Genomic DNA, 24,647 nt, shown 5'->3' with positions numbered 1-24,647 from the left:
GGATTTTTGCTGAATGGCTTTCTTCCATTCTACAACCCGGTATGTTTTCTTTTGTTACTCTTCTCTAAAGCATTACTCTTCTTAGCGTTCATTCTTTCTCTTCTTTCCTGTGTTTATCCACTGCCTTCAAAACCACATCTCCTTCCGAGCCACATTGTATCAACAACTGTCCACGCACAAAATAGACTTCATGACTGTGAAGATTGTCAATGCAGTACCTAATGCCACAGATAGTTAATTACATTCATTCCTATCAATCCCACTTCATCCCACATCCTGACGTACTTTAGAGTTTTGTTTTCCACAGCTAAACGTGCAATACGAACCTTTGATTCTTGAGCTAACCCATATCCCCCGCCCCCTCCTCCTCCCTTCACTCATCGAAACACACACACACACACACACACACACACACACACACACACACACACACACACACACACACACTCACTCACACTCACAAACCTCATCATTTCTTTTCACCCATGTTTCTTTATATTTTTAACGTATTTGTGGGTAGTTTAACTATGTTTCACATATTTTTGTGTATTTTAACATATTTTTACATATTTGTGCATTATGTGCTTGTTTCCGTGTGTCTTTAGTTATCCCGATCCTCTCACAACCATCAACACCCATTTTGCCCATTTTAGGGTCATTCCCCTTTCTTTGCACCATTCCTGCCACAATGGACGCTTGCTCCAACTTTCTGTACCAGTTTAGAAAATTATCCCTTTCCCTGGCCAAAACCCAGTCCCACATCCTGTTTCTCAAATGCTGTCTAAACTATGGAATCACCTCAAATGGCCTTTCTATGGATCCAACCCCTTCTTTCATGGTGATCTACATCTTTCCAGATTCCGCCAGTTCCTGGCCCTTGCAGATCTGGTGCTGCAAGAACACATCTCCATGGCACAGGCATCCCAGAACCACCTCTGCTCCCTTTGCAAGATACTGACTCTACAATCCATACTCTATACATCACATCTCTAAAGTTGAATCCCTTGCTCACCAGCACCTGGAGGAGCATTCCTGACACCACCTCCATAAATTATCCAACCTACTGACATTCTACTGCCGTCTTGGGGCACCACTACCCAAACCTATCATACCTACAGTGTTCCTGCTCATACACCCCTCATAGCAGCTAAAGCCTGCCTAGCTTACCTTTTCAAATTGTCACATACTCCAAAACTCCCTATCAACCCTCCACCAAAATCCAGAGGCAAAACATTGCCATAACACTGCTGTTAACCTTTCCACCAAAACCCTCAACTCCATAGATGTTTCAGTCTTATCCAAAGGCCTCACCTTTGACCCAACACACAAAATTAAACATGGTGGACTTGTCAAAGAACTACTCTCCTCCTCTCGATCCCTGCAATGGAAGCGCTTCTTTGCCACCAACCCCTCCAACCAAAACTGCCCTAATTCCAACACAGAACCCTACCTCTTCCAGTTCGTACCACCATGCCACCGTGATCTCCCCCTCGCACCTAATCACCCGCTGGCCGCCTTACCTCCAACTTAGCCCCACCACCTTTCCCCAGGTCTCTTTCTCAGAACTCCAACCTAACAGTAGAAGAAAGAACAGCCAGACACAACTTCAAAACAAATCCTGACCTAATCATCCTACCTCAAACAAAGGTTCCACCACTGTTTTTAAGAATCGCAGTGACTGACTGGCAGAAGGCCTCCGCCAATTGTCTCGCAGTGACTACCTGGCAGAAGGCTTCTGCCAATTGTCTGACTCCTCCACCTATAAATTTTGCCAGAGTGATCCCATCCCAGAATCACAACACAAACTCCAATCTCTGCTGTGTTTTGTTTTGCTTTAGCTTGCAAAACACAACTAGGATCATAAGCGCCCAAACTCCAAACTCTGCTTAAAGCATTAGGCCTTTCCCAGAACATCTCCCCTGAATCCATTCCCCTCCTTGACACTGTGATAGCCTGTACACCCACCTTCTACATGCTCCCCAAAATCAACAAACCCAACAATAATGGACGCCCCAATGTCGCTGGTTACTGTGCTCCTACTGAAAGAATGTCGGCACTCACTGACCAACACCTCCAACCGATTGCCTGTAATCTAGCATCCCATGTCAGACACCAACCACTTCCTGCACCAACTCTCCACAATCCCCATCCCTTTACCTCTGGATCCCTACTGGTCACTGTTGACCCACCTTCCTATACACCAACGTCCCTCATGCCCATGGTCTAACCGCTATTGAACACTACCTTTATCAATGTCCTTCAGTCTCTTAACACACTGCCTCATTCTTCAAACTCCTCATTAACTTTATCCTAACCCACAATTACTTCTCTTGTGAAGGGAGAGTATATAAACAAATCCACAGCACAGCCATGGGCACTCGCATGGCACTGTCCTATGCCAATCTTTTTGTGGGCCATCTGTCATCTAGAGGAGGCCTTCCTAGCCTCCCAAAACACCAAACCCCTAATCTGCTTCAGGTTCATTGATGATATCTTCAAGATCTGGAGCCAGGACCAAGACACCCTATCTTCATTCCTACATAACCTCAACACCTCCTCTTCCATCTGCTTTACATGGTCCTCCTCAATCCAGCGTGCCATTTTCCTAGATGTTAACCTCCTCCTCTCTGATGGCTCCATGCGCACCTCTGTCCACATTAAACCAACCAACCACTAACAGCACCTGCATTTTGGCAGCTGCCAACCCTTTCACACCAAAAAATCCCTAACATATAGCATGGCCACCTGGGGTGCAGTGACAAAAACTCCCTTGGTCAGTATGCTGAGTATCTCACGAAGACCTTCACTGACAGACACTATCCCCTAGAGATAGTCCACAAACAGATCTCCCATGCCATTTCCCCTCCAACCCCCAATCCTCGTATCACCCCCACAAACCAGCCACAAAGAAATATCCCCTTCATCACCCACTACCACCCCAGACTGGAACAACTGAACCACATCCTTTGGCAGAGCTTTGATTACCAACCATCATGCTCTGAAATGAGGGACATCCTACCCAACATACTTGCCACCCCACCTAAAATAGTGTTTTGTTGTCCACCTAACCTCCACAACAACCTAGTCAATCCCTATGCCACTCCAAATTCCAACCCATTGCCACAGTGATCATATCCCTGTGGGAGGTCCAGTTGCAAAACTTGCTCAATCCACCCACCCAGCATTTCCTATACCATTCCTGTCACAGGTTTATCTTAGCCCATCAGCAGCCAGGGCACCTGTGAAAGCACCCATGTCATTTATTAGCTCTGCTGCAATCATTGCACAGCTTTTTTTTTTTTATATTGGTATGACTACCAACCAACTGCCCACCAAACAGCCGACACCAAATTGTGGCCAAGAGCAAAGTAGACCACCCTTGGCACAACATGCAGCTGAACATAACAAACTTTATTTCAATGGCTGCTTCACAACCCGAGCCATCTGGATCCTTCCCTCCACCATCAGTTTTTCTGAACTGCTCAGATGGGAGTTACACTCACAACACATTTTCTGCTCTCATGATTATCCTGGCCTCAACCTGCAATAACATACTGTCTCCACACCCTCTACCCAACAATTTCTACCCCCCTCTGCTCTATCATCTCATCCCCATTCTCATCTACCACCCTGTTTATTTGCAGACCTCTGCCAACATATCTGTGCGTCATTCCTCACTTCTCTCCTTTTTTTGTTTCTTTTTTCCCCACCTCCCTGACCCACAACCTCCTGATACTGCAATTGGAATTGACAGATTCAGAAGGGCCATATTCATATTCACCACCAAAAATCTTGAGTCAGAAAATGGGCTTGTTTGCTGGAAGACAGTTAAGTATCCACATGGATAGTGTAATGACGTATGGGCACTACAGACAGTTAAGTTACCAGACCAGACCATGACTGTCTTCACAAGTTGCAAAACGAGAGCAGTCTTATACACACACCAAAAAAAGTTTAGCATCACCATGGTCCCGGAACCTGTACAGAAAACTGGAATAGATAACATAAACATCATTTCAGTCCTTTTTATTGCTCATGAAAGCCACAAATTGCATGTTGTACACCATACAGCGAAACCTCCAGAGGTGGTGGTCCAGATTGCTGTACACACCAGTACCTCTACTACCCAGAGCATGCCCTCTTGCATTGATGTATGCCTGTATTCGTCGTGGCAAACTATCCACAAGTTCATCAAGGCACTGTTGATCGAGACTGTCCCACCCCTCAACAGCAATTCGGCATAGATCCCTCAGAGTAGTTGGTGGGTCATGCCGTCCATAAACAGCCCTTTTCAATCTATCCCAGGCATGTTCGAATAGGGTTCATATCTGGAGAACATGCTGGCTACTCTAGTTGAGCGATGTCATTACCCTAAAGGAAGTCATTCACAAGATGTACATGATGGGGGTACAAATTGTTGTCTATGAAGATGAATGCCTCACCAATATGCTGCCAATGTGGTTGCACTATCGGTCAGAGGATGGCATTCACGCATTGTACAGCCATTATGACGCCTTCCATGACCACCAGTAGCATATGTCGCCCCACATAATGCCACTCCAAAACATCAGGGCACCTCCACCTTGCTGCACAGTGTGCCTAAGGCGTTCAGCCTGACCAGGTTGCCTGCAAACACGTCTCCGATGATTGTCTGGTTGAAGGCATATGCACTCATCGATGAAGAGAACATGATGTCAGTCCTGAGCGGTCCATTCGCATGTTGTTGGGCCCATCTGTACCGTGCTGCATGGTGTCGTGGTTGCTAAGATGGACCTCACCATGGACGTTGGGAGTGAAATAGCACATCATGAAGCCTACTGCGCACAGCTTGAGTCATAACATGACGTCCTGTGGCTGCACGAAAATCATTATTAAACATGTCAACATGCTGTCTGGGTTAATCTGAGCCATAATCCGTAGGCAACAGTTATCCACTGCAGTTGTGACCCTTGGGCAGCTTGAGGGAGGCATGTCATCGACAGTTCCTGTCTCTCTGTATCTCGTCCATGTCCAAACAACATCACTCTGGTTCACTCCGAGACATCTGGACACTTCCTTTGTTGAGAGCCCCTCCTGGCACAAAGGAACAATGTGGATGCGATCAAACTGCGGTATTGACCATCTAGGCAGGGTCGAACTACAGACAACATGAGCCGTGTACCTCCTTCCTGGTGGAATGACTGGAACTGATCAGCTGTCGGGCCCCCTCCGTCTAATAGGTGCTGCTCATGCATAGTTGTTTACATCTTTGGGTGGGTTCAGCGACATCTCTGAACAGTCAAAGGGACTGTGTCTGTGATACGATATCCACAGTCAACGTCTATCTTCAAGAGTTCTATGAAATGGGGTGATGCAAAACTTTTTTTGGTGTGTATTTACTAAATACGGTAACCGATATCTGCTAGTAGCTCCCATATTGTTTCACATTTTCCAAAGCAATGTCTGCTCTTCAGCATATGAAACAGGTAAAATTAACAAGAAAAACAATAATCAGTGTAAAGACTGAATATTAACAACTTTAACATCTTGAAAGAATTAAATTAAAGCTCCCAGTTCTGTCTGTACCTGGTTCACTCCTTTTATCAAAATGTTGAAACGTGTAGTGAAACAACAGATTTACAATGATCGTATCTTGCTGGAATTATTTTTTTTATCAGACTTATTTTTCTTCATTTTCAGGAAATTTCATACTAAAAAGTGACTATTAACTGCTGTAATTATATCTGTGTAACAGATTCATAGTATACAGAAAGTATTCCTCCTTTTCTTCAATCTGTTGATGAAGAACATTGACAACAGATCTGAATAACAAACCTAATTTGATTTGTTAGGCACTTCAGTGTATTTCAGGCAGGCTATCTTCAGCAACCTAATCCATAATTTTTCCTTTCCAACCGTCCTACTAAATATATTTTTACATCAGTCTCAAAGCATTTTAATACTATTACTTAATCCATGATGACAATGAGAAAGTCTTCTCCCTCTGAAAGACAACAGTTATCAGTGATGGTCTTACCTGCATCAATGGTACCACTTAGTTAATTACTGTACACACTTCTGAAATCACATACAATTTGACACTGCAAACTTTGGTACAATGCCAAACAAAAACATGATGCTGTTGAAACTTGGTTGTTTGTATTTTTTATTACATAAGGAAAATTTGTGGCTAAAAGTCCACAAGAAATTCTGAGCTCTTAGAGGCAATAACTGTCTAGATCAGATTATGCTTTCCTAAGCTTTTCATACCATTCCTGTTCAATGATGATTTATTCTCAAATTGCAAAAAAAGTTCTACAATTTTCAATGTAATTCATTTGGTTCAGCTTCAATTTTAGTCACAGAAAATTGGTTGTAGCTACCCTCTCTTAGTTGCCTTCAAATAGGAGGAATATAAAATATTGCTAGGAGTAGAAAAATTTCATGTAAACAATAATGCGACAAATAACAGGAAATCAGTGATTTACGAATATAATGCGACTCTGCCAGATTTTACAAGTTGTGAAATTTGGTATTTTCACCATTCCCGTTTAGAAATGTTGTAAACATGAAGGCAATGGGTTACTAATATTGGCAACTGCTATTTGTTTAATGTTGAAATTGTGTCCTTAATTTTTTTTTCAAGGTTGATGTATGCATGTAAGTTTAAAATGACCATTTATTTCCAGCCTAAGGAACTAATGCCTTGATATGACATCAGCCGATAACAGTTTTATCTGCCAACATCAAATTTCCCTACCCTTTTGTACAACAAATTCATATTTTGGAGACACCTCTAATGCGGTGCAGCAATTGAACGGCACAGTTTCATAGTACGCAGTATAAATATGAAAAACAACAAATACAGCAATTTAGCTTTAAAAACACGTGAGCCAAAATGGAGTCTGATTAACTTGCATCTATCAGGCAATCAGACCTCTAATTACACTGCAGAACACGCAGCTATCACAACTTCATTTTGCACAATAGTAAAAATAATACTGAGTACATATTGTTGCAAACATTTTCATTGTACTGTTGTACCGCAAGAAACATGTCTCTGTGACGTCATGTGTTCTGTATTGTGACTGGCTGATACAAGTCAATGAAGCAGTGTTTGTTATGCTAAAATGCCGTATTTGGTGTTCTGAAATACAGAGTTCAACTGGTGCACTACATTAAGGGTCTCTACAAAACACGTCATTTTTGCTACGGTTTGTTGTGCAAAAGTATTAAAAAATGTAATGTGCTGAGGGCAATTTGGCCCCTATGTTCAAATACAGATTCAGAGTGGCAGTTGTAAAATTATAGTGAAGTATTGAAGCTTTTGTGGCTTAATGTCTCAACAGAGATCTTCAAGAGTTGTGATTATAAAACTTTCAATGTTGTTTGGTTGCAGAGTTCTTTGTTCTTTAATTGATTAGATTTAATAGATTTAACATAGAGGTTTTTTTTTCAACAATGGAAATAAATTAGATGTGCTATATCAATCATAACAACAACTCTCTCTCTCTCTGTCTCTCTCTCTCTCTCTCTCTCTCCCCCCCCCCCCCCCCCCCCCCTCAGTGGTCACAGGCCCTGTAGACCACGTGCTGCATCAACGATCTGCTTCCACCCTGCGGAAATTTCTAATGCTGCGTTTCCACTTTGTACGAGGTCGGCCCAATGGTCTTGTTGTCTGCAGAGTTCCTTCAAATGCTTTCTTGGTGATTCTGTTGGTTTCCATTCTAGCCACATGTCCAGCCCATTGCAGTCTCCTACTTTTTAATTTCTGGATGATGGTGGGCTGCTTCATTAACTGATTTTGACTTCTCAATACGCCATTCTCCCACACAGGTCCCCAGATTTTTCTCATTACTTTTCTTTCGAAAACATTCAGTTTTTCTCTTTCATTTTTTGTAAGCGTCCAGCTTTCTGAACCGTACAGTACTATGGGGCAGATGATAGTGTTGTAATAAGAACAACACTGATCATTAATAATGTAACTAATGGGTATAATTCTATTTTCATCATAACACTGAACAATAAGGGCAGCATAGTTTACAAATAAGCTGTAAGGAAATAACACCAGCACAAAATAATACCTAAATCAGCAAATAAATAAACAAAAATTTCATGTCTCTAAATGCAGCTTGTCCTACCAATAAGAAAATTGTGATTAGTCATCATATGACTAGAGAGTCATTATACACATGGAATCACAGGTAGCATACAAAAATATTTGTGATTACCATTTCATTAAGCTTTGAAGAAATTTGGTAGCCAATCTTCACAAGAAAGGCAATTTCTGATGATCTTATTGGCTGCAGTTCTGGATCTCCTTGGTACTCTATTAAGCGCCTCTGTCTCCAGTCACGGATGGAAGGACTGACAAGGGGATCCTGTAAAAAACTGTTGCTTTCACAAGTGTAGTCAAGAACACCATAGCACTATGCATTGCTGTACACAAAAATGTAAACAAATTTTTGTTAACCCTGGCAATGCCAACAGTGGAGGTGAGGTTACTTCATGCTCACCTTTTGTAAATACTGTAATCTAGTTGTGAAATTCTAAAAAACATTCATTGTTTTTAATCCACTCTTCGACCAGATTCAACAACTGTTTCACTTTGTCCATTACACTCAATCCAAAAATTTAAGTCTTACTCAATAAATAATAGCATCAAAACATATTTTCTGGTTTTGGATCACACAGCATTACCTCTTTAGGAAGTAGCTTTTTCAACAGTCAACAATAATTAACAATTTTTTTTTTGGTGGTTGATTATAAAGTACAGCTCCCGCCTCCCCAGTCAGTATACAGTAATAAGCCAAAACATTATGACCACTGCCCACTGTGATGTCTGGCGCCGCCTGGTGGCGCTGCGGGCATGTGAAGCGGTAACAAAAGTGTGCCAATGGAGGATCATCCTAACGAACATATGGGCTGCAAATGGGGAAATCCATTGCAATAAGTGACTTTGACGAAGGGCAGTTTAATATTACACAGAGCATATGGACAAGTATCTCAAAAATGACAAAGCTGTTCGATTGCTACTATCTTGAGCATTTACGGAAAGAGGTAGGAGGCAGTGAAGCTACCACTAGGCACTAAATAGTTGGATGTCTACAACCCTTCAAGAACGTGGGGTTCAGAGGCTTTGTCTGCTGTAAAGTAGGACAGATGGTGATCTGTGGCATCTATCTGGCATCTATTCCAACAGATAAAGAGCTAGAAGTCAAAGGTGCAAAAATTTTCCTAACTGCAGTTTGTGGGGTGTTTGTTAATCCTCTAATACAATAAGTAGATACTAAAACACTGGTATTGTAAGTTTGATCTTTTATAGTATGATTGGTTGGTTGGTGGTTTTGGGGTATAAAGGGACCAAACTACAGGGTCATCAGTCCCTTTTTCCTCAAGCAAACAAGTCTCAAAGTAAAACAATTAAAAACAAATGAATTGGGGGAAGTAAATGGGGAACCATATCGAAAGAGAAAATAAAAAAAGTGAACCAAAGGGGGAGATACACACTAAATGGAAAGGTAGAGGGAGGCAGTAAAATAACATAGCAGACGGCTTGAGCTTGCTGATCACAACGATAAAAAAAAAGGATGAGCCAGCCACTCTGCAACATACTAAAATCGCCAGCCTAAATGACAAGGCGAGCATAACATACATAGGGAAAAGACAAACAACAAGGCAAACAAAATGCAAAGTAAGAGCGACGAAGATGTAAAAGGGAGGGAGGATGGAGGCCTGGGGGACAAGGCCAGGTGCCCAAGCTTCGATGGTACGATAAAAAAAAAACCTCGCAAATGAAACAAAAAACTAAATTGGCCGTTTAGGCATTTTCGCCCAACATTGTAGGTATAGTGCTGGGAAGGTTAAAAGTCCACCACAGAATAGCTAAAATAAGGCAGTCCAACAAGAGGTGGATGACAGTTATACGGGAGCCACAGCGACACTGAGGTGGGTTCTCATGATGGAGGAGGTGGCCCATGTGTTCTCCATGTATGGCCGATGCAGAGCTGGCAAAGGACAACAGAGTCCCTGCGAGTGGCTCGCATGGATGACCGCCATACATTCGTTGTCTCCTTGATAACACGGAGTTTGTTTGGGGTTCTGAAGGTATGCCATTCAGTATCCCAGAACGTGAAAACTTTGCGGCAGAAGACCCATCAGAGAAATTTCCAGAGTTGGTTTACCAGCAGCCTGTTTGGCCAGGCTGTCGGCAAGTTCATTGCCCGGTATCCCGACATGTCCTGGGGCCCAAATGAAGGTCACTGAACGTCCACTGTTCTATGGCATAAAGAGACTCCTGGATAGTCATTACCAAATGATATCAAGGGAAACACTGGTCAAGAACTTGAAGGTTGCTTAAGGAGTCATTATAGATGAAGGACACACCAGTGCAGGAGCAAATATGCTCAAAGGTGCGACAGATGGCTACCAACTCTGCAGTGAAAACACAGCAGCCATCCGGCAAGGAATGCTGTTCAGTATATCCAACGTGAGCATAAGCAAAGCCAACAAGACTGTCAGCCATTGATCCATGGTGTCGACTATTTCTGAGCCCTGGAACTTGCCAAGAAGAGAAAGAAATTGCCGGCAAAGGGCCTCAGGTGGAACGGAACCTTCTGGGCCTTGCGATAGGTCCAGCCGAAGCCTTGCCCGAAATATGGACCATGGAGGGATATGGAAGTGGGAGCTGCAGGAAAGGTGGTAGTTATAGTACAAAAAGCAAAGTATTAACTTCATACATGCACAGTGACTCAAATTATCTCACCAAGTAAAATATTACTCTTCTGCAGAAGGCTCTCTCATCAGCAGTTTGCAAAAATCCCCCAAAAATTCTTCGGCTAGATACGCTGTATGAGAGTGAACAATCTCCTATAAGAAGCTGACGTGTTTCACTAATGGTGTTAAAACAAGAGCATGCATAAAATCAAGACCTACTGAAGCACAGAAATGTCCCATTGTCCTTGAATGTCCCCACCAAATTGACAATCTGAGTAGTAGCTTCCAGTGTTCATGTTGCAATTCACATAGACTGTGCAGCAAGTCTTGTTTTAGCCTTTACTTTGGACTGAGCTTGACTTCGTCAATACTTCCAATCCCAAAATAGTAAATAAAGCCTCACAACTTGCCACAAGTATCCCCAAGTGAAATTCCCTGATTTCCAGACAAGTTTTAGCATTTTTCCATGACAAATTTTGAGATCTCAAGGGTAAGTAAAGACTTAAGTTGACAATCCACCTTCGCAGCTACAATACAAGAAATAATAGTACCAAAAAAAGAAATATCCAAATAAAACTTGCAAGCAGATGGTGTTTCCTAATGTGAGCAAAAATCTTAAGTACTAACATCAACATTTTTTGTAATGAACTGTTTTTAGATGGAGAAAGCAAGCCAAATGGAATGTGGGTTTTATTAAGTCCACTGACTTTTTTTTTCAATAAAACAAAACACATTTGGTAACAAAAATACGCATTTCCTTTGCATCGCAAAATAGATTTAAAATAACTTCACTGATTTCATAAATAACCTCAGAAAAAAATAGGCCTCTTGAAAGAAGTGTATAAGGTAGGGAAGAGTTGTGTAAACTAACAATATAGGTGACTGCCAATAAAATGTTGATTCTACTATGTTCATTACTGTAGGCTATTACCAACTGTGTTACATGTATTATTTTACAGGTATTATGTGACTTTTCTTTCAAGAAATATCTGAGCACATAGTGTACAAACCATCAACCATCAGAGACTGCCAAAATTGTCTTCTTCTTGTCATCCATACTTTATAATATATAAGCTACTTTTGAAGTGCTAAAATAAATAAAATTTCTATAAAACAACACACTTTGTGATGTGTTTGTGGTGAGACAGTTGCAATTTCTGAAATCCATCGCCTGTGGCTTCTGGCCTACAGAGGAACATTACAGTACCGGGTCCATGGATGATGATGATGATAATGATGATGATGTTGTTGTTGTTGTTTTCATCTTCAGTCCAGAGACTGGTTTGACATAGCTCTCCATGCTACTCTAACCTGTGCAAGCTTCTTCACCTCCAAGTAATTACTCCAAGTTATATCCTTCTGAATCTGTTTAGTGTATTCATCTCTTGGTCTCACTCTATGATTTTTGCTCTCCAAGCTTCCCTCCAATTCTAAATTGGTGATCCCTTGATGCCTCAGAATATGTCCTACCAACCAATCCCTTCTTCTAGTCAAGTTGTGCCACAAACTCCTCTTCTCCCCAATTCTGTTCAATACCTCCTCATTAGTTATGTGATCTACCCATCTAATCTTCAGCATTCTTCTGTAGCACCACATTTCGAAAGCTTCTATTCTCTTCTTGTCCAAGCTATTTATCGTCCATGTTTCACTTCCATACATGGCTACACTCCATACAAATACTTTCAGAAATGACTTCCTGACACTTAAATCTATACTCTATGTTAACAAATTTCTCATCTTCAGAAACACTTTCCTTGCCATTGCCAGTCTACATTTTATATCCTCTCTACTTCGACCATCATCAGTTATTTTGCTCCCCAAATAGCAAAACTCATTTACAGTACTACTTTAAGCGTCTCATTTCCTAATCTAATTCCCGCAGCATCACCGATTTAATTCGACTACATTCCATTATCCCCATTTTGCTTTTGTTGATGTTCATCTTACATCCTCCTTTCAACACACGGTCTATTCCTTTCCACTGCTCTTCCAGGGACTTTGCTGTCTGTGATAGAATTACAATGTCATTGGCAAACCTCAAAGTTTTTATTTCTTCTCCGTGGATTTTAATTCCTACTCCAATTTTTCTTTTTTTTCCCCTTTACTGCTTGCTCGATGTATAGATTGAATAACATCAGGGATAGGCTGTCTCACTCCCTTACCAACCACTACTTCCCTTTCATGCCCCTTGACGCGTGATAACTGCCATCTGGTTTCTGTGAAAATTGTAAATAGCCTTTCGCTCCCTATATGTAACCCTTGTCACCTTCACAATTTGAAAGAGAATATTCCAGTCAATATTGTCAAAAGCTTTCTCTAGAAATGCTTGAAATGTAGGTTTGCCTTTCCTTAATCTAGCTTCTAAGATAAATCTTAGTGTCAGTATTGCCTTGCATGTTCCAACACTTCTACGGAACCCAATCTGATCATCCCCAAGGTCAGCTTCTACCAGTTTTTCCGTTCACCTCTAAAGAATGTGCATTAGTATTTTGCAGCTATGATTTATTTAACTGATAGTTCATCATTTTCACACCTGTCGACACGTGCTTTCTTTGGGATTGGAATTATTGTATTCCTCTTTAAGTCTGAGGCTATTTTGCTTGTCCTATTAATCTTGCTCACCAGATAGGTAAAGTCTCGTCATGGCTGGCTGTCCCAAGGCTATCAGTAGTTCTGATGGAATGTTGTCTACTCCCGGGGCCTTGTTTCAATTAAGGTCTTTAAGTGCTCTGTCAAATTCTTCATGCAGTATCATATCTCCCATTTCATCTTCATTATGTCCTTTTCCACTTCCATAATATTGTCCTCAAGCACATCGCCCCTGTATAGACCCTCTATATACTCCTTTCACCTTTCTGCTTTCCCTTCTTTGCTTAGGACTGGTTTCCCTCCGAGCTCTTGATATTCATACAGATGGTTCTCTTTTTTTCCATAGGACTCTCTAGTTTTCCTGTAGGCAGTATTTATCTTATTCCTAGTGATATATGCCTCTACATCCTTACATTTGTCCTCTACTGATCCTTGCACTTCGTATCAATCTCATTTCTGAGACATTTGTATTCCTTTTCCCCTGCTTTGTTTCCTGCATTGTCACATTTTCTCCTTTCATCAATTAAATTCAATATTTCTTCTGTTACCCAAGGATTTCTACTAGCCCTCGCCTTTTTAGCTACTTTATCCTCTGCTGCTTTCACAATTTCATCTCTCAAAGCTACCCATTCTTCTTCTACTGTATATCTTTCCCCTGCATTTGTCAACTGTTCCCTAATTCTCTATCTGAAACTCTCTACAACCTCTGGTTCCTTCAGTTTATACAGGTCTCACCTCCTTAAATTCCCGCATTTTTGCAGTTTCTTCAGTTTTAATATACAGTTCATTACTAATAAATTGTGGTCAGAGTCCGCATCTGTCCCTGGAAATGTATTAAAATTTAAAACCTGGTTCCTAAATCTCTGTCTTACCATTATATAATCTATCTGAAATCTTCCAGTGTCTCCAGGCCTCTTCCACTACAACCTTCTTTCAAGATTCTAAAACTAAGTGTTTGGTTGGGTTGTTTGGGGGAAGAGACCAAACTGGGAGGTCATCGCTCTCATCGGATTAGGGAAGGACGGGGAAGGAAGCCGGCCGTGCCCTTTCAAAGGAACCATCCCAGCATTTGCCTGGAGCAATTTAGGGAAATCACAGAAAACCTAAATCAGGATGGCCAGACGTGGGATTGAACCATTGTCCTCCCGAATGTGAGTCCAGTGTGCTAACCACTGCGCCACCTCACTCGGTAAACCAAGTGTTAGCTATGATTAAGTTATGCTCTGCGCAAAATTCTACCGGGCGGCTTCCTCTTTCATTCCTACGCCCAGACCATATTCACCTAAAACTTTTCCTTCTCTTTCTTTCCCTACTATCTAATCCAGTTCCCCATGACTATTAAATTCTTGTCTCCCTTAACTATCTGAGTAATTTCTTTTATCGCATTATACATTTCTTCAATCTCTTCATCATCTGCGGAGTTAGTTGGCATGTAAACTTGTACTACAGTGGTAGGTATGGGCTTTGTGTCTGTCTTGGTTACAATTATGCATTCATTATGCTGTTCATAGTAGCTTATCTGCCCCCCTATTTTTTTTATTCATTATTTAACCTACCCCTGGATTACCCCTCTTAAGGCGGGTCCACATTGAGCGCACCGCACCGTGCTGCTGCACCCCGCACACCGCTGTAACAGAGAGGAGTGCGCTGTCCGCACCGCTTCGAGTTGCGCACTGTGTTCCAGTTGGAGCGCGCACATGGTCTGAAGGTGGAGCGAGCCAGGAGCCGTCTAAACTGAGCGCGCGCAAACACGCCACTTCCTTTGATGTACCGAGAACAGCCGGAAAACTGCGCGGCACGGCACGGCGCAGCGCGGTTCGCCATCCACACTGAGCGCGCAGAGCCGTTTTGCGCAGTGCGGCGCGCTCAGTGTGGACCCGCCTTTAGATTTTGTATTTATAGCCCGTGGTAGTCCTGCATTCACCTGCCCATGGATAAAACACAAAACTCCACTGCATTATGCCACACACAAACAGACCCGGCATGCGGGCAGGTTGATGAGACCAGATCTGATGGGCAAGACATGCACATTAATGGGAAAGGAAGGGCTTCAGATTGGCAGGCCTGATCCATTAGAGATACCTGTTGCAGAAATTCACTAGTGTGGCCAGCTATTCAAGAGTCACAGGCAGCATGTTGATGAAATGGGACCCCATTGATCAATCCATGCAACAGATAACTTGTGCAAATATTCTGAGAATCAATAGCAATGATGATAAGTGCCAATTCACCATAAAGATGATCACTGAGCTGCAGACGAGATTTTTTCAGTGTTTTAATTTCCCTGACATGTTTGAAAGTCCGTGATATTCCCTGAATTCCAGAACCTGTGGCAACCCTGGTCTCACAGTAAGTGCAGATACTATGTATCCCTGAATAAAAAATCCTTAACACAAAACATTACAATCACTAGTACTAGATTTGCCTGTGTTCATTCAGTATTATTCAGAGTGGCAGCGTTAGTAAAATGAACAATTTTAGCAAAGCTGTGATAATTTCTGTCTAAATCAGACTGGTTGAATGAGGCTTTGAAACCTGCTCCTTCCTAGCAAGTGTCTACTACCTTAAATAGTTTGTACTGTAAAAATTACAAAATAGTACAACTTTAACATTTACTAAAGTGACTGAACTGCAACATTTTTGTATTGTACCTGATTTTGAACGAAGTGCACTTGTACACACGTTAATTCAAGTGGTACCCATTTGGGAGCATGATTACCCATATTACCAATCCTTTTGTAGAATATTCAGAATGACTGCCTGGTGTTTATCAAGCTGTGCTTATGCACTGCAACAGCAACCACCACCTATTCTCCTCCAAGGTTATTTGAACATGGTCGATACCAGTTTGTTATGACCTGTTTATTTTCCAAGATAGGTTATTCCTTTACTTCACTTACAGAAGCTCATGTGACACACCTAACAGATGTCCTACTCTATTTAGAAATTAATTAAATGCACTGGAATGAAGTGAATAAATCAATGAGTATATAATCAACAAAGATGCAAAGGTGTGAAGTGATGGTGTGAAGTTGCAATTGAAAATTTCATGTTACTGCATCTTCAATGAGTCCATTCTCACTGACCGAATTAATTTCAGTGCATTTAATTCATTTCACGAATATTCCTCTTTGATGGGTAAGCCACAGTCCTCCACCAACTTCATTCCCCCAGTGGTGCTATTCTCATATATGCCAAGAGAGATCCTCTACTAACATTGTTCAGAAATTGTAAGTACACACATCAGAAGTCCGAGTCTGGCCTGCAGGTGCACTCAGATAGCCTAATTGTTAAGGTAACTGTCCACTATAAGCAGGAATTTTCAGTTGTCACTGCAAGTTTATTACTCCTCTAAACCATAACTAGTTTCAAGCACTTTATACTTATCTTCCAATAGTTTACACTCAATGTAAAATTTTGGAACAAATTATACGAGGGGGACCAAAAGAAATGGGATTGTTGTCATAAAAAATTTATTGATGAACATTTTCACAAAATTACTTCAGTCACCTTCAAAATACTCTCCATTACATGCGATGCACTTGTCAAGTCTCTTTTCCCACTGTTGGAAGCATGTTTGGAACTCTTCAAGTTTGATATTGTCCAGTGTCCTTTGCGAAGCTGTTTTTACCGCCTCCATAACGCTCCCCTTTTAGCGGTGGTTGGTTTTTTTTTTTTTTTTTTTTTTTTTCATGGAAATAGGAAACAGTCACACGGGGCTAGGTCTGGCGAATACGGAGTGTGGGGAATGACAGACCACTTCTGAGATGCCAAATAGTGGGTCACTCGTAAGGCCGTGTGTGCTGGAGCGTTGTCGTGATGCAGAAACCAGTCACCTGATCGCCAAAGTTCCGGGCGTTTCCTCCTCACATCCTCTCGCAGATGCCTTAAAACATCCAAGTAAAAGTGCTGGTTAACAGTCTGGCCAGGGGGTATGAATTCCCGATGCACAATTCCACGAACATCAAAAAAGACAATGATCATCGTCTTCATATTTGACCTCACTTGCCTTGCTTTTTTTGGTCTGGGAGAGTTGGGAGTCCTCCACTGGCTTGACGCTTGTTTGGTTTCTGGGTCATACCCGTAACACCTATTCTCATCCCCTGTAATGACTTTGTTCAAGTTTGGATCACATGCAATCTCTGTTTTCAAGCCATGACACACATTTATGCGGATGGTTTTTTGCTCCTGTGTGAGAAGGCACGGAACAAATTTAGCAGCAACACGTCTCATGTGCAAATCCTCACTCAAAATCCGCTGGCACAAGCTCCAACTGATTCCTGTCTCTGCTGAAATTTGGTTGATCATTTGGCGACGATCCTTGCTGATCTTCTGGTGAACCTTTTCAATGTTCTCCTCATTTTGCGATGTTGAAGGGCGTCCAGAATGAGCTTGGTCTTCAACACACATTTCACCACACATCTCACCATGCTTAAAGCGCCCAATCCACTTGAAAACCTGTGTGCAGCTCATAGCGTCCTCCTGGAAAGCTTCCTGAAGCATTTGGTGTGTCTCTGTTGCAGTTTTTTTTAAGCAGGAAACAAAATTTCACACACACTCATTGTTCTTTTAAAGTTTCCATAATGACTTCGCAGAGGTAACCCACCAACAGTCAGAGAAACACAATACCACACTTGCACGTTCAGCTCTACACTGACATCGTCTGCACAGCTGTTTCATGAAGGTCTCTACTAATACCATCTAGCGTGAGAACCCTGCACTACGTCTACGAGTGGCAGCACCCTCGGAGTCCAGTTTCTTTTGGGTCCTCCCTTGTACACTCTTTTGTCATGTACATACTCTATTAGAAAAGTAAACTGCCTCTTTCTACTATTGTTGTCATCAATGAGGTGAGTTATATCACACTGATGTAAATGTTTAGTTTCACATACTAGAGTGGTATATAACATGTGTTTTCTGTAAGACTAGTTGCATTTCAGCAGGACTGTTCATTTTAAGGCATCTGTTGTAAGGAAACAAGGCATGCCACTGCTTCAGTATGAATGATAAAGTAAAATAAACAAAATTCGTATCTGAGATGTATTTGGAAAAGGGAAAAATAAGAGCTTTGGGAACTCTGATTCATTGTAGTGATTGCTGTTGTTGTTGTTGTGGTCTTCAGTCCTGAGACTGGTTTGATGCAGCTCTCCATGATACTCTATCCTGTGCAAGCTTCTTCATCTCCCAGTACCTACTGCAGCCTACATCCTTCTGAATCTGCTTAGTGTATTCATCTCTTGGTCTCCCTCTACGATTTTTACCCTCCACGCTGCCCTCCAATACTAAATTGGTGATCCCTTGATGCCTCAGAACATGTCCTACCAACCGATCCCTTCTTCTAGTCAAGTTGTGCCACAAACTCCTCTTCTCCCCAATTCTATTCAATACCTCCTCATTAGTTATGTGATCTACCCACCTAATCTTCAGCATTCTTCTGTAACACCACATTTCCAAAGCTTCTATTCTCTTCTTGTCTAAACTATTTATCGTCCACATTTCACTTCCATACATGGCTACACTCCATACAAATACTTTCAGAAACGACATTCTGACACTTAAATCTATACTCAATATTAACAAATTTCCCTTCCTCAGAAAAGCTTTCCTTGCCATTGCCAGTCTACATTTTATATCCTCTCTACTTCGACCATCATCAGTTATTTTTCTCCCCAAATAGCAAAACTCTTTTACTACTTTAACTGTCTAGTTTCCTAATCTAATTCCCTCAGCATCACCCGAGTTAACTCGACTACATTCCAATATCCCTTTATGCTTTTGTTGATGTTCAACTTGTATCCTCCTTTCAAGACACTGTCCATTCTGTTCAACTGCTATTCCAAGTCCTTTGCTGCCTCTGACAGAATTACAATGTCATCGGTGAACCTTAAAGTTTTTATTTCTTCTCCATGGATTTTAATACCTACTCCGAATTTTTCTTTTGTTTCCTGTACCGCGTGCTCAATATACAGATTGAATAACATCGGGGAGAGGCTACAATCCTGTCTCACTCCCTTCCCAACCACTGCTTCACTTTCATGTCCCTCAACTCTTACAACTGCCATCTGGTTTCTGTACAAATTGTAAATAGCCTTTCGCTCCCTGTATTTTACCCCTGCCACCTTCAGAATTTGAAAGAGAGTATTCCAGTCAACATTGTCAAAAGCTTTCTCTAAGTCTGCAAAAGCTAGAAACGTAGGTTTGCCTTTCCTTAATCTTTCTTCTAAGATAAGTTGTAGGGTCAGTATTGCCTCACGTGTTCCAATATTTCTATGGAATCCAACTGATCTTCCCCAAGGTCGGCTTCTATCTGTTTTTCCATTTGTCTGGAAAGAATTCGTGTTAGTATTTTGCAGCCATGGCTTATTAAGTTGACAGTTCGGTAATTTTCACATCTGTCAACACCTGCATTCTTTGGGACTGGAATTATTATATTCTTCTTGAAGTCTGAGGGTATTTCACCTGACTCATACATCTTGCTCGCCAGATGGCAGAGTTTTGTCAGGACTGGCTCTCCCAAGGCTGTCAGTAGTTCTAATGGAACGTTGTCTACTCCCGTGGCCTTGTTTCGACTTAGGTCTTTCAGTGCTCTGTCAAACAGGTCTTTCAGTGCTCTGTCAAACTCTTCACGCAGTATCATATCTCCGATTTCATCTTCATCTACATCCTCTTCCATTTCCATCATATTGTCCTCAAGTACATCGCCCTTGTATAGACCCTCTATATACTCCTTCCACCTTTCTGCTTTCCCTTCTTTGCTTAGAACTGGGTTTCCATCAAAGCTCTTGATATTCATACAAGTGGTTCTCTTTTCTCCAAAGGTCTCTTTAATTTTCCTGTAGGCAGTATCTATCTTACCCCTAGTGAGACAAGCCTCTACATCCTTACATTTGTCCTCTAGCCATCCCTCCTTAGCCTTTTTGCATTTCCTGGCAGTCTCATTTTTAAGACGTTTGTATTTCTTTTTGCCTGCTTCATTTACTGCATTATTATATTTTCTCCTTTCATCAATTAAATTCAATATTTCTTCTGTTACCCAAGGATATCTACTAGCCCTCGTCTGTTTGCCTACTTGATCCTCTGCTGCCTTCACTACTTCATCCCTCAAAGCTACCCATTCTTCTTCTACTGTATTTCTTTCCCCCATTCTTGTCAATTGTTCCCTTATGCTCTCCCTGAAACTCTGTACAACCTCTGGTTTAGTCAGTTTATCCAGGTCCCATCTCCTTAAATTGCCACCTTTTTGCAGTTTCTTCAGTGGTAAGGATTTATTATTGTTTTGAACTTTCAAATGTTTCACCACATTGTAAGCCACTTTCGTCCTGCCTGACTAAGACAGAGGCAAGGTGATAACACTGTCACTTTCAAAGAGATGTCAAGCCTGGAAGCTGAGTATGGACAATACCAACCCCATGACACTTAGATTCCCACATGGTGCATGAGCAGTCTCAAGGATCGTGACACTGTCAACAGACAACAAACAGTGCCTACAGTCTTGGAGATCGGTGGATTGTTCATGCTTGTTAAGAATGGCTGAATTATCTCAGGCTATCAACTATCCTTGCAGACAAAAACTGAATTGTCTTAAGTTAATAAGAGGCAGTAATAGATGAGGGATTTTCACACCTTTCTCACAGTTTTGTATCAAATAAGGAGCTGAGACACGAAAGTTTGTGGACAAGGGATTGAGGCAGGTAATTCAGTTGTACTTAACAACAATAGGTAATTGTTTAAAACATATTGTAGTAAGTTTAGTGGAATTTTCACTTACCCGAGCTTTTGATCTTTATGAGATTTTTATGCATTTGGCAATGTAAGGAAAACAGAGGAACCTTATTGTCCATTTACAGAAGAAAAATATTTTTACAAATTAAGCAAAAAGTCTGTTTTAATGTACTACTTTTTTTAACTTAGTTGTTGTAAAATACAATTTATTAATTTAAGTGCATTCATACGAACAGATAGATTCTGGAAATAAACAGTAACATTCAAAAAATTAAAATATGATTAAATGGATTTACCTGAGGAGTTATAATTGGTGATATTGGGGTAACTGTGCTGACATCTGGCCTTGGAATCTGTAGAAAAAAGAGGTATCAAAAATAATATGATTATCTTCAGTAACGATAGGTTATACCTAACAACCATCTAGCATGTGTTACTCGGGACTTAACCATTAAACTATATAGAAAATTTCACCTACAATTACACTTCACCAATGCACTGTACACAATTAGTTACGATGTCCCGTCTTTATACAGTAAACTCTTAAGCAGACTGAAAATACCTAATAATAATGTGGAACTGGGAAAGGGCTTGATGGAATATAAATTACAAATTCGCAGTACGGGCATGGGCATCTGTCTGTAGAGAAAACTCTTCTAAAAACCCAAACCCCCTGTTTGGTTCGGGTTCAGTGATAATATTGTACGATATGGGTGCAAGGGCAAGGCACACTATACTTATTCCTCTACAGCCTCTCTACCACCTGCTTCCTTCTCAGACTGGTGCACATCTTGCTGGACATTGTCCTCAGGCTCTCTGATGGGTCCATCCAAATCTTTGTCCATATTAAGACCACTAATTATCAACCGACCACTAATTATCAACAGAGTCCACATTTTGCTAGCTGCCATCCCTTCCACACTGAAACGTCTCTCCCCCGTCAGCTGGCAATCCTCGAGTGGAGCATCTGTAGTGACAAGTAGCCCCTTGCACCATTTGATGAAGGTCTTATTAAAGCCTTCACAGACAGCGATTACCCCCAAAACTTAGTACACAGAGAGTTTTTCTGTGTCATACACACATGCTGCTAACCCTCTGACCACCCATGAGAACCAGCTGCAAAAGTGGTATTCTGGGGTCACCCAATCTACACAACATTCTAGCCCATTCTTTTGCTTGACCTGCTCTAAAACCCTTTGACACATTGCTTCTCTGAATTATGTAGATGGGAGTTGTTCTTGCAACACATCCTTCAATCCCATAACCCTCCTGGCCGCAATCTGCAACCCCCACTAGTCCCTGCACCTCAACCCTCTCCACCCTTGCACTATGACCATGATTTCACTCATCCTGCACCCACCCCATCTCCTCTCCAGTCTCCCTCACATCTGCTCCCCAATCCATTCCTCATCAAGGTGCACTGCACACAACCCCCTTGCCTGTGGCCAGTACAAGTGCACCAGCTACAGGATGCACCTATTGTTTCTCCCTCCCAACTATGACCCACCCTTCCCCAACACTCTCTCCATTCCCTGCCTTCTTTCTCCCCTTGCCCATTCCTCCTGACACAATCCCTCAGTCCAGATGACTTGCAGTGCTAGCACAATGTAGTCATTTGGGGCAAAGTAGTCATATAGGTGTGTGTGTGTGTGTGTGTGTGTGTGTGTGTGTGTGTGTGTGTGTGAGAGAGAGAGAGAGAGAGAGAGAGAGAGAGAGAGAGAGACTATAGTAAGGGTCAAAAAGTAGCAATGTTTTCAGTCCTGTTTATGTACCTGTTAATGCCTGAAGAGTTTCAACTATTCCATGAGTTGTTACCTGAATTCGATAAATCATCAAGCATTACACAGGAAGGTGAAACACATCGAATGTAAAAAAAGAAGATAGATACAAGAATGTCCTGGATGTAACACAGACAATGAATGGAGTAAAGGAAACCACTCACAAAATAGTTGAGAAAATGAGTAGTATGCAGGTACATGCTTTGGATAATGTTCTTACTCAGAGCTATGAAATGAAAACAAATGAACACACACACACAATTATAAAAAGAGTAGTTAACTTTACTCCTCCTATTTTTGGAAAGGAAACAATTACTAATTAACATTTCTCACCTCAAATGTAGAGCAGAGTAGCTGTAAGCTTGTGTCCAAATAAGCAACAACCTTTCTCCTCTCATCCAGGGGAATGTCTGCTGTAGCAGAAGATCCAGAAAAGAACTCACGGAAACTAGACAAGAAGCCTAGATTCTTACATGCATGTTCTTCAGCTTCTTTTGCGAGAAGTCTAGCTGTTCCAATGCTTTGTCCCACAAGTAAGACAAATGCCTTAACCTGCTCAAAATAAATAAATAAATAAATAAACAAACAAACAAACAAACAAACAAACAAACAAACAACACAAATAATAATACTATTTAAAAAATAAATTCGAAAATTGAGCACATATAACATTAAATTTCAGAAACTTTATACCATCTGCAAATTTTCCATGTAGCTTGCAACTCCTGTGCAATGAACATTAATCAATATTTCATGTATCCATCATTATCAAGTGATTTTACTCTTCGGCTCCTCACTTATGCAATAGAAAAATGTGTTGATCACAAGCTGGTCCTCGGGCGACATCGGTGAACTACATTCAAAACTGTTCCTCATCCTTGTAAAAACAGTCTGAGTCATGCAAGTACATGAGTCTTCCTCAGTGTGTTGACCCCGAACTGTACTGCAAGTCTTCTAAACATTTTGGATGGTTTTACACCAACTGTTATGAGAACCTTGTTATAATGCGTTGCATGACTGATGGAAGGTGTCTTTTGCTCTGACACTGCGATTCTGACTAAAGAAATGGTCTACCACTGGAAATGACTGCAACAATGAACAGAGATTGCACCACTCTGTGTTTGCAAAAAGGCACTTAAAAAAATCTGTTTTCTAACTGATTCACTCTCTTACAATCACTATTCCGAATCTGATTGTACGAGGTGCATTCAAGTTCTAAGGCCTCCGATTTTTTTTTTTTCTAATTAACTACTCACCCGAAATCGATGAAACTGGCGTTACTTCTCGACGTAATCGTCCTGCAGACGTACACATTTTTCACAACGCTGACGCCATGATTCCATGGCAGTGGTGAAGGCTTCTTTAGGAGTCTGTTTTGACCACTGGAAAATCGCTGAGGCAATAGCAGCACGGCTGGTGAATGTGCGGCCACGGAGAGTGTCTTTCATTGTTGGAAAAAGGCAAAAGTCACTAGGAGCCAGGTCAGGTGAGTAGGGAGCATGAGGAATCACTTCAAAGTTGTTATCACGAAGAAACTGTTGCGTAACGTTAGCTCGATGTGCGGGTGCGTTGTCTTGGTGAAACAGCACACGCGCAGCACTTCCCGGACGTTTTTGTTGCAGTGCAGGAAGGAATTTGTTCTTCAAAACATTTTCGTAGGATGCACGTGTTACCGTAGTGCCCTTTGGAACACAATGGTTAAGGATTATGTGTTACCGTAGTGCCCTTTGGAACACAATGGGTAAGGATTATGCCCTCGCTGTCCCAGAACATGGACACCATCATTTTTTCAGCACTGGCGGTTACCCGAAATTTTTTTGGTGGCGGTGAATCTGTGTGCTTCCATTGAGCTGACTGGCGCTT

The 24,647-nt window shown here is 41.5% G+C and overlaps 1 protein-coding gene across 1 annotated transcript in view; it reads right to left on the bottom strand.

Moving 5' to 3' along the window:
* LOC126192160 (sphingomyelin phosphodiesterase 4) overlaps window positions 1–24,647 on the bottom strand; it is a 211,558-nt gene that overhangs the window by 48,810 nt on the left and 138,101 nt on the right. The window contains exons 9-11 of the mRNA XM_049932584.1: window positions 23,118–23,336; window positions 21,303–21,359; window positions 8,211–8,360 (exon numbers count right to left, since the gene is read on the bottom strand). Of these exons, the coding sequence (XP_049788541.1) occupies window positions 8,211–8,360; window positions 21,303–21,359; window positions 23,118–23,336 (426 nt within the window). The remainder of the gene's footprint in view (window positions 1–8,210; window positions 8,361–21,302; window positions 21,360–23,117; window positions 23,337–24,647) is intronic.

The sequence above is a fragment of the Schistocerca nitens genome, chromosome 1, assembly GCF_023898315.1.
Source record: "Schistocerca nitens isolate TAMUIC-IGC-003100 chromosome 1, iqSchNite1.1, whole genome shotgun sequence".
NCBI classification, from domain to species: Eukaryota; Metazoa; Arthropoda; class Insecta; order Orthoptera; family Acrididae; genus Schistocerca; species Schistocerca nitens.
This window is presented reverse-complemented; position numbering and strand designations above follow the sequence as displayed.